Source organism: Fragaria vesca, linkage group LG6 (assembly GCF_000184155.1).
Source record: "Fragaria vesca subsp. vesca linkage group LG6, FraVesHawaii_1.0, whole genome shotgun sequence".
In the NCBI taxonomy this organism is placed as follows: Eukaryota; Viridiplantae; Streptophyta; class Magnoliopsida; order Rosales; family Rosaceae; genus Fragaria; species Fragaria vesca.
This window is the reverse complement of record NC_020496.1, coordinates 3,391,811-3,403,085: the sequence shown is the minus strand read 5'-3', so window position 1 is coordinate 3,403,085 and position 11,275 is coordinate 3,391,811. Positions and strand designations below refer to the sequence as shown.

The 11,275-nt window shown below is 35.2% G+C and overlaps 2 protein-coding genes and 1 pseudogene across 3 annotated transcripts in view; 2 read left to right on the top strand and 1 right to left on the bottom strand.

Annotated features, from left to right (window-relative positions):
- The window catches only part of LOC101308699, an 8,763-nt pseudogene extending 5,577 nt beyond the window's left edge, over nt 1-3,186 (top strand). The window contains exon 4 of the transcript XR_185092.1: nt 2,142-3,186. The product of XR_185092.1 is annotated as an uncharacterized LOC101308699 (transcript). The remainder of the gene's footprint in view (nt 1-2,141) is intronic.
- Nucleotides 3,187-5,373: 2,187 nt separating this feature from the next.
- LOC101308402 (putative F-box protein At3g16210-like) lies at nt 5,374-6,621 on the top strand. The gene is made up of 3 exons (XM_004304840.1): nt 5,374-5,983; nt 6,143-6,194; nt 6,354-6,621. The coding sequence occupies exons 1-3, from the start codon at nt 5,374-5,376 to the stop codon at nt 6,619-6,621; spliced, it is 930 nt and encodes a 309-aa protein (XP_004304888.1).
- A 473-nt stretch (nt 6,622-7,094) lies between these two features.
- On the bottom strand, nt 7,095-9,955 carry LOC101299309 (serine/threonine-protein phosphatase PP1 isozyme 9-like). The gene is made up of 4 exons (XM_004302225.1): nt 9,375-9,955; nt 8,039-8,598; nt 7,611-7,799; nt 7,095-7,521 (listed from the first exon to the last, which is right to left on the bottom strand). Exons 1-4 carry the CDS (start codon nt 9,568-9,570, stop codon nt 7,498-7,500), a joined length of 969 nt encoding a protein of 322 aa, XP_004302273.1. The 5' UTR covers nt 9,571-9,955; the 3' UTR covers nt 7,095-7,497.
- Nucleotides 9,956-11,275: the final 1,320 nt, after the last annotated feature.

The following is an 11,275-nucleotide window of genomic DNA, read 5'->3' as shown; positions in this document are numbered from 1 at the left end:
AAATTATTTTATTATTTCGTCGGCTATAGTTATTTTTTAAATTTTTATAAGGTTTAGCCGACGAAATATAGTAAATTTCGTCGGCTATAGTTATTTTTAAATTATTTATTACACACTTTAGCCGACGAATATATTAATTGTTTCGTCGACTAAAGTTTGGGAAAAAAACCGACGACATGTTTTTCGTCGGCTAACTGTGGGACTATAGCCGACGAAAAAAAAAATTTTGTCGGCTAAAGTCATCACCGACGACCTTTTCCCGACGACACTATAGCCGACGAGCCTTCGTCGGCTAAGATCTTAGCCGACGAATTAAGATAACAGGCCGACGAAAATTTTTCGTCGGCTAAAGTGCTTGTCCTGGTAGTGTGTCAGTTGTCAATAGTATGCATTTTAATGATTTTAGAGTTGTGACTTGTGACTTGTGCTTATGCATTTGTAATTTGTTTCAGGTTTTGGTCTTTGCCTCTTTGGTCAGTTGGTGCATTGCTAATTTGCTATTAGGCTTTTATTTCTTTAGTGTTATTGTCAATACTCAATACTATGTTAAAAAAACTTAGTATTAGAATGTGCAGTTCAGCAGTTGCAGTCTTGTAGACTTGCAGTTAGGCTAAATGGCTGATAGGGTGCCTTTGTAACTCTGTTGCTTGTGAGACACTGAGAGTTTGAGACTGTCAGACTGAGTTTGTGACTTTGTGGATTTTGTAATTATGTTATTTGGGTTGGAATTTAACATGTGAAACACAGCAAAATATTTGGTTTCTGCAGTGTTTGAAACTTTGAATCACTAGTTTGCAGTTTGCTGTTGTTGCTTTTTTTTTTTAGTCTGGGCCTATTTTTCATTTAAAAAAATGGCAGATTAAGAGACTCAATAAAGTTCGGTTCTAGGCCCAACCGTACAGATACCAACCGAAAGTTCAGGATACCGACTTTTTCGGTTGGTATTGGTATCAAGATTTGCCTACCGACATAAGTCGAGACGGTTTATGGTTTGGGACAAAAAAGTCGGTTACCGTACCGGTTCCAACCCTAAGTTTGGGGATCCCTAGTTTTGGTATTGCTGTGACTTTAAAAAAAAAAAAAATTGTTGTTGTAATAGTTTGAAAATAATCAATTATGAATTCAATTAGTTTTGTGTTTGGTAAATAGTTTTAAAAGTGTTGTCAAGATAAAATATATTAAAATCTAGTGTTTTTAGAGAAATTTTAAATACACACCCCTAATCTCTTAATACACACTCATTGCTTAATACACTCATCATCTAGTTTTTTATTTTGATGTTAAACTTAATATACATCTCAAACTGCCTATAATACCCTTATATCTAAAACTAACAAATAATGTGTTATTTAGTATAATTATTATAAATTTACTATATATTTTGGTAACTCTTTTACGTACTTTTTTCTATTTTCTGCTAGAAATTTTTTCTTTTTATAGTCAAATTTATAATCAAACGACTATTATTACACAAACTTCAAATCTCCGATGCGACATCAATCATTTGGAATTCGAAAAAAATATCAACCATTTCAAGTTTTTGGAATTCACAAGCTAGTAAAAGCACATTAGGTCACTAGCTAGTAAACATATATACCTACTTTTTTCATTACAGCATGTCAAGATGAACATGTAGTACTTCAAAATGGTCTGCAAGATTAAAACTAAAACTGATACAAAAAGAAAAAAGAAAAAAAAGAGAGAGAACCCAAATGAACCGATGTTAATTGAACAATACATATGATTATTTGGTAGCACCGACAAAGAACCAAGGATCACTGATTGTGGAAGAATCAGATGACAATAAACTAAGAGTGTTTAAGTCTTAGGTTTATGCCCTGAAATCTAGTTGTGTGTAAGAACTAGAGAAAGCTGAGTGTGTTATAAGTCTCAGTGTGTTTGTTCAGTTTCTCTTTGTAGAGTTACATGAATCACTTGTGTGAGAAGTGAGAGTCAAAAACAGATACAAGAATTTGTAGTTGTGTGAGAATTACTTCTTGTAAAGTTTTTGAAGATTAATGAAATAATCTTGCTTGGTGCTTTTTCTCTCATTGAGGTTTTGCACCAAGCTGCTGAATTAAATTGTTCTTATCTGTGCTTCATCTGATTTTTAATCCATTTCTATACTTTCACTCTTGAAGCATACTGTCACGAAGCGAACCGAAACTCACAACCAGGAAGTTCTTGTATTTTCATTCCTTCATCTTCCCAATGACGATGGTAATACCATTCCTAATGTTGTGGATGTCTGGATGACCTTGTATTTCCTCCTTCCGTTGGTCTAGACAATAGGGGCCCATTTATTGAGCTTGAGTATCTGGAATCCATAGACATTATAGGTCATTGTGATGGGATTATATGTCTATCACTCTATACCGGTGACCTTATCTTATGCAATTCAGCGATCAAAGAGTTTAAGATTGTTCCGGAATCGACGATCCTTCAAGAGTGGACAGGATGTGCTATGGGATTTGGTTATGATCCTAAATCTGGTGATTACACAATTGTTAATGTTGTATCTTATGATGAAGAAGTATATGAAGAACGCCTTGTTCATTCTACTCCCAAAGCAGAAGTATATACACTAGGCACTGATTCTTGGAGATCGACACTGATATTTTAGAGACAGAAACTGCTATATTTTGGCCATTCTTTTTTCAAATGTATTTCAAGGGGATTTTCTATTGGTTGGGATATGAGCAAAACAAGGAGTTCATATCTTGCTACAGGAGACAAGAAGAAGAATACGTTAGACAAGTGATTGTGTTGTTTGATACAAGTGATGAGGTATTTCGTAGCATGTTGCTTCCGGATAGTTTCTACGAGCCATCATTTGGAGTATATACAATGCGCCTGGGAAGGTGGAAAGAATCCATTGCTCTTTATGGCTTTCATTGTTTTACCTATTTCGAAATATGGGTGAATGATGGTAATGGTTCTTGGACAAAACACGCAACATTTGAGCCTCTAGAGGATTACTTTGTATTATCATTGGCATTTTGGAAGAGCGAAGAGGTTATCATGGTTGCCAATGATGGACGTATAGTCTCTTACAATGTTGCTACTGTAAAGATCAAGTATCTTCCCATTCATGGTGTATATCCAGGATCGTTTGAAGCTGTTGTATGTTTGAATAGTATAGTTTCAGTTAACAGAGGCAACAAGCTTGCGAGTGAAGATGTATGATGCCTCACAGCGTTTGCTGATCGAGACCAAATTTCCTGTGGTCCAAAGCAGGAAAAGTAGTCTTAGTAGCCTAGCGATTCTTAATCTCGTGTTGAGTTTGCTATATACCTAGTTTCTAGCTATACTTATAGGGAGATAGGAAGAATCAAGAATGTGCCGTGCCAAAATATTTAGTGACTGGAAAATTGCATAATTTAGCTATATCTCTGATTCTATCAAGGAATATTAAAGATGGATATAAATATCATCTCAAACTAAATTATCCATTCGATAGAGAAATTTTATTAACACATCCCTAAATGCTAGATACACATATATTTTTTTATACAAATTATATAAGATTTTATAGATACGTAAAATTACCAAAAAGACATTTATATCAAAAGTAAAGAAACCTAGTTGAAATAAAATATCTAGCTTAAGAGTTTTCTTCTCCTCTACTGGAATAACGTGTGTGAAGATACTAAGCCTTAATTAGAAATAGCTAGCGACAGTTACCATGAACAACCATAGTTTCAAGCAAAAACTAAAGACAACGTAATGAGGTGAAACATTACGAGGAAAGATGAAACCTTTTGAGAAAAATCTCACTAATGTGATTTTTCTATTTTTTTATTTTGAATAAATTTAGTAACAGATCTAGACTAGTATGTGTATTTAGTGAATTGGTTGTGTATTTAGTGAATATGTTATATATTTTAAACGATGGTATTATAAGAAGTTTAGGTCTGTGTATCTAGTATAATGTTAAAACGATAAAGTTAATAGGTGGTGTATTAAGTATGAGATGTATATCTAATAATTAAGGATGTGTTAATAAAATTTCTCTATTAGATATGACCTTTCTATTGTCATCTACAAACAAAGAAGATGTGACAACTAGCGCTCACTCATATTAAGTGAGTCTATTATACTATGTCGACCAAACATTTTTTGAGTACTATCATCCAAAAAAAATAAAAAATAAAATAAAATAAAATAAAATTTGTTGTGTAAATAGGCAAAGTGTAAAACTATACTAGAATCTTCTTCCCATTGGAGAAGGTCTTCAACTAGTTATTGACCGAAACATATTCTACGCACTGAGTTGCACTTGTACCAGTGCAAGTCCTTAAATCGCCGTATGCGAATATCGAATAAAGACTAGAGACTCTAAATTTCTTCCTTTCATTTTCATTTTTAATCCGATCAAATTAAGCGCTCATAATAAGAGTACCTCTTATTCGACTTTAAGTCCTCATCTCTTGTGTTGGAAACACTTAAGACTATTTTTTTGGGTTTTAATTTTGTTAACGGTATTACAATACATGTTCATAATGCGACGTTGATGACCGGATCAAAATATTACATATTAATTATTCGGTTCACTTGCAACTTGGTACGTAGAAAAATTTTCGGTTATTGACAATGTGAATAGAGTTGTAAATCCACCTTGGAGATTGCTTAAGATCATTGAAGACATCAAGACCGTTTCACGAAAGTTTGTTAGCTGCTCTTTCAAGCATGTTTTTAGGGAAGCTGACTTTATGACTAACAGTTTAGCAAATTTATGCCACTTTACTGATGGTTTTGTTTGTTGGGAAAATGGAGTTCCCTTTAGGCCTCTTTTGGTTCGTGGAAAGGAAAGTGGTTCTTTCCTCTTTCCTATGGGAAGGGAAAGAGAAGGGGAATGAAATTTTACAAGAACTTTCCATTCCGATGTTTGGTAACACTAGAAAAGTCTATTGGAAAGTTGTTAAAGAGTTGAGATTTAATATAATAAAATATTATGCTGTGAGTAATAAATGCAGGGAAAGAAGAAAGGAAAGTGGTTTTTTATGATTTTGGAAGGAACCACTTTCTCCCATATTTTTTCATCAATCAAGAAAGTGTTTCCTTTCCTTATGCTTTCCCAAACACTGGAAATGAAATTTCCTTTCCTGTTGCTTACTTTCTAGTTTATTTTTCTTTTTTTCATTCCAAAAAAAAAAAAAAAGAAAGAAAGAGAGAGAATGTCTCTCGATATAGCAAGTAAAGCTGTGAAGGTAATTCATTTCCTCTTCCTATTCATTTTCCGCAGAAGAGAGTCCCTACCATCCTCTTTCAGGCTTTTCATTTCAAATCTGTCTGTAATGTCAGATTGATTTTATTCTTATGATATAGAAACGAAGGCAGAAATTGGTAGCAGAAACGGTGAAGTGTTGCAAAATGCCAAAGGAGATGATGGTGCATGTCCTATCAAGATTGCCTCCCAAGTCACTGGTCCGATTCAAGTGCGTCCACAAATCATGGTCTTCTCTGATCAACAATTCTTTATTTGTAGCCAAGCACCTCCAGTTATACAACCAACTTTCCTCCTCCATTTGCATCTTTCTCAAGCGCCCTGTCAAAAGTAGAACAGAAACTAGCAATGAGGAAATTCTACTTTCATTCCTTAATCTTCCTAAGGATTATGGTGATGACGATGACCTTAAGCCTATTGTGGAGGACTTCCATTTGCCGCCATCTATAGGAATACTTGGTAGAGGACCAGCTATTGAGGTAGAACCTGGTGAACCTGTGTATATAGTAGGTCATTGTGAGGGGATCATTTGCCTTATTATTCATACCGGTGACCTTGTCTTATGCAATCCTGCAACGAAGGAATTCAAGGTTCTTCCCGAGTCCTGCCTTCAAGATACAACCTCAGAGATTGCTGGATTTGGCTATGATCCCAAATCTAATGATTTTAAAATTGTAAACATTGGATCTTGTGGTGAAGAAACTTATGGTGAACGTCTTGTTATTAATCCTCCTAAAGCAGAAATTTACACTCCAAGTACTGATACTTGGAGAAACATCTCTTGATTATTTAGAAATTTACACTCCTAAAGCAGAAATTTACACTCCAAGATACTTGATTATTTAGAAACAGAAACAACCGACTTTTGGCCTGATGTTTTCCATGTGTGCTTCAAGGGAATTTGTTATTGGTTAGGACGTGAGCAAAATAAGGAATTCATCGACCAAAGTGACAAGGGAATCCTTAGGCAAGTGATCGTTTCGTTTGATACGAGTGATGAGGTGTTTCACACTATATTGCTGCCGGATAGATTTTACATACCATCGGAGATTTTCAAGCCTGATTTACACATTGCAGTTTGGAATGAATCCGTTATTCTATTTATCTTTCAATTTTATGGTTCCAGTTATGAAGAGTATTCATTTGATATATGGGTGAAGGATGAAAATGGTGATGATAATCACAGTTGTTGGACAAAACACATAACCATTGAGCCTATAGTCGGCCTTGCATTGCCATTGACATTCTGGAAGAGCGATGAGTTTCTTATGGTTGCACCAGATGGACATATAGTCTCCTACAACCTTGATACCCAAAAATATAAGCATCTACCGCTTCATGGCATCTATCCGGGATATTTTGAAGCTGTTATTTGTGTGCATAGTATAGCTTAAATCGAGGGGAGCAACATGATTGAGAACAAAGACTTTTAGTTTTGTTTAGTTTCTCTCAATCCCTTTTAACAGGCCTTGTTTGGGTGGAGAAAAGAAAATCAGTAATCTTTTTGTATCATTTTGATAAGATGAGAAAATAAAATTTCCATAAAGTTACCATTAGCTACTGTTGAAAAGATGAGGGAAGAACTGAGATTTGAGAACACATTCGCAAAAACAGCTTCCAATTAACATGTTCACACGGGATTCCATATGCAATGCTAAGAATTAACACGAATTCTCATGTGTAATGGACTGGAGGAGGCAGGGAGGAGTTCCCCTTACACATTTGGTTGGAAGGGAGTGTTATTTCAAACTGGAGGGTGGTTTAAGTTTCATACTGTGATTTCATGGATTTTTATTTATCGGAAATTTGAAACTTTCAAAATATGTTTTAGGGCTGCAACCATTCACTTTTCTGTAAGAAAGTGTATACAAGTGCATACCGTGAAAAAGAAAAAAGCTACTAGAATAGTTAGTGAAGTAGTTCCCCGTAAAATGCTATCATGAAACTAAATATACACATGCCGAACAATAAGCAAAGCAAACCATTCTTAATCTGTACCCTCAAAATCTAATTAGCAAATATTGACCAAAAGAAGTCAAAACTAAAAACCTCTTCCCTGCACAAGCATATGCAGTTCTGACGTACAAATTTCATCAACACTTCCGCGCAATTGACTTATCAGATATCTTCCAATAGGCTCGAGCTTCTCCTGAGTTGATCAATATGATCATGCTTCTCCCTTATCGTGCAAGGTCATCTATTAGAAGAATTCGAATCATTGGTTGATTTTGTTGGGTTTCTTAATGGAGCTGAGAGAAATCTCCAAATCTTCAGATCTTTCCAGCTTTAGGCGGCTGCCAAAGATTAAAAAGAATAAGCCAGCATGATCGGGTATCACAATACATTTGTTTATCAAAATGAATATAATGAACACCACAAATACCTTTTTAAGAGTTAAACGACTACTTGAGGCTTCATCAGCACTTGATTTAAGTATCTCAAACGAACACAGTAGAGCTTCATCAACACTCATTAGAGCGCCGGCATTATCGAACTCCCCTCCGTAGTTGGGAGCTGAGAATATAGTGACTAATCTTCGTTTCGCAAAAAATTCATAACCATCCTCAACCACCTGCAACTAACTTGAATCAGAAAACAATTTGAACAAAAAGGTTCCTAGAGCTACTGTAAAACCTGAGAGGTATCTTCACATGCCTACATTGCCTGTACTAGTCCAAAGTATTCTAGAAATGTTTGATTGGAAGGAATATGGAATACAAAGAGGAAGCTTATGATAACCTGACTCTAAAGCCACTTTCCAACAGTAATTAAATCTCATAAATAAAATAAATAAAAAAATAAAAAGATTACCTGATGACCCCGACAGACGAGATCAAGGTCATTCTTGTCTAAAAAGTCAATAACTCTATCTGCTCCAAAAGTACAGGAAACACCACGATCACTCTCTGCCCAGCCATCAATTCTAGCATCAGGATCAGACCAAAGCAAATCACATAACAGACCATTATCTGGAATGTCAGTCGGCCTTGGAAGTTCCTTTATTTGATCCAAGTTTTCCAACTCTGGTGAGAGCCCACCATGCATACAAAGTATCTTCCCATCAATAAGTGCAGACACAGGCAAACAATTAAAGCAGTCAGTGAAAATTTTCCAAAGCCTAACATTGAACCGCCTTTTACACTCGTCATAGAACCCATATATCCGGTTAATCTTTGCATCTTCATGGTTTCCTCTTAAAAGGAAGACTTTGTCAGGGTATTTTATTTTGTAGGACAGAAGTAAACAAATTGTCTCCAAGCTTTGCTTGCCTCGATCCACATAATCTCCGAGAAACAGGTAGTTTGCAGCTGGAGGGTAACCCCCCTGTTCAAATACTTTCAGTAGGTCTTGGTATTGTCCATGTATATCACCTGTAAGACACCTGCAATATTAGGAAGGTCGGGGGAGAAAGAAATATAAGGACAGAATTGTCTATGCTTACATTTGGCCTGTCACTTCTTCCTTACATTTCATGCAAGCGACATTTAATACAAGTATTTCACTAGTAAGAAATCATAAAGCAATCTTAAGCATACAAATTCAGTGACATTCAAGGAATCAAAATGGATCCAATGCATGCAAGTAGCCTTAGAATGAGAGTCGATAAACTGTATATACTAACTTTTATCATCTAAGGCTATACAGGACATTAAAAGCATCTAAAGGTAGACAGCATAATCAAAGCAGACGTTTTTATAGTAAGCAACAGGATCTCGTCATTCCTTAACCACAACTCGAAGCAGACCGGTTTCATATCCAACATCTATAGAATATCTGGCACGTAAATGGAAAGATATGACATTACCAAAGAAATGAGCCCATTCTGTACATTTTTCCACATTGTCAATATACTTTTTCATTCAACAAAATGGCACATGATTCTCAGATCTTAGGGCTCATCTCAATGTAGATAAATTCTCATACCTAGACTCATCTCATGGAGGACATAATTTTTCCCATTTTAATCAAAACACACAGAAAATTCTCCAGATGTTCATCATCTAAATTACATAACAGAGATCAATTCCAACACTATTCTTATCAACTACTACTCTGTAAATCAATCACAAGCCAACATCAAAAGCAATGATCTTTAATTGCATAATCAATAACATATCAGAAACTCGAACACAATTGGAGAGCTTACCGCATATGTGAATTGGGGCTCGAACCTCAAGAAGATTAGGCTGAGAAAGGAAGATTTGGCGGGCGTTGACGCAAAGTTGACGGATCTCTGCCTCTGAAAGCTGCACTTGTTTTCCTCCTTTGCCTTCCAATAGCCTCCTTATAATATCATCCAACACACCTTTATCCATCATTCCCTCCATTGTCATCATCATCATCCCTCTTCTACAACCCAGATTTAAATTCTTGGAATTGATCCAAAGATATTTATATGAAAAACAGAGATATCAGAAACCAGCTACGTGAAAATTCAGAGAGATGATTCAAGAACACATTTTTTAAGAAAGACGAATTGGGTCAACAAAGGAAACTCAAGAGTTTCACATCTTGGATTGAGACAGCTGCAAAATTTGAAGAAATAAATAAATAAACGAAGAAGAACAGAAAGAAATGCCCAAGTGAGATCAAGTTTTGGATTGAAAGAACAGGAACAGAGGAAGATTGGGGAGCAGAGATCGTTGAAATATTGAAGGAAGCTAATAATGGGGTTGGCACTGAATGTTTCTTTATCTCTTGTTGCTTTTCTTTATTGTTTTCTTCCCTAAATTTTTGAGGGAGTGCCAAGTAGATTTTGATGGTGTTGAAACCTTCAAACTTGGACGACACGGTCATTTCTGTAAAATTATAACATGACAGGACGATCGGTCCCGATACATTCACACACTTTGATTGACACCACGTAATAGAGATTATGCTTCAGTTGAATGTTCATCAGACCAAATTTTATTTTGCGTGATTTGAAAATGAAGGTAAAATTCTGGAAGATGTGAATGTTCAAGTCTATCAAGGCCTTAAAATTTGAAGACTAAAAAAGATTCACGAACTCATACTGCGTATAATTGAACTCATGTTATATGTCTGGGTCTTTGATGCAATCAGTTCCTATGACTAATTATTGTGCATGTTTTGGGTTTTGCCTTTTGCTGTTATTATTCTTCTTAAGGGTTTTTTGTTTCATGTCCCCCGGTTGACTTTATTTGGGCTCAAAATACATTGTGTATTTGCACCGTCATGTATATAAGAATTTAATGACTAACGTAGAATGTATTATACATTTTTATAAGTGAGAACTTTTTATGCCGCGTTTGGTTATAACATGTCGGAGATGGGAGTTGTTTTAGTTGCTGGTGGGTAGTAATCCCTCAAGGTTGAGGGCAAAGATCCGTACACATGTCTAACGGGGTAATTACCCTATACATTGTCCGAAAAGTATGTCGTTGGGCATGTAGATATATTGAGAACTATGTTTAGTTTTGTGTAGGTTTATTCGCTTTCTAGAATACTTTGAATAATTGAACTCTCTTGAGTTTGTATTGAAGTTTTTGCTCCTATCTTACCTAACATTATTTGGTCGTATGGTGTTTTTTTTTTTTGATCGAAACATAGTAATGCATTCATACTCAAAAACTTACATCAAGACCAGAGTATATAGTGGCCTCATTAAACATTCCAAATCAGAAAGAAGAGTACCCACACTCCAACTACAAAATTAACTACTTGCTTCATGAACTAAAATCGAAGAAAGCCAATCCGGCTCTAGTTATTTGGTCGTATGGTGTTATGACACTGGAATTTATCTATCATTTTTAAAAAGTAAAATGATAAATAAACTAGATGCCCAAAGAAGAGTATCAACAAAATTTGAAAGAGTGCGGTTATTGAGATCTCCACATTTGCTCACTAGACCTCGCTCTATTGTGAATTATTAAAAGGCATATATATCCTCATACACAATGACTATTAAGGACAATAATTATACAAAAGAAAATATTATATTTATTCTCTCTAGACTTCCCAATTCAATAATAATTGATTACATTCTTTATTATTTTCCTTATATATTTTGGTTTTCTAATTTCTTTT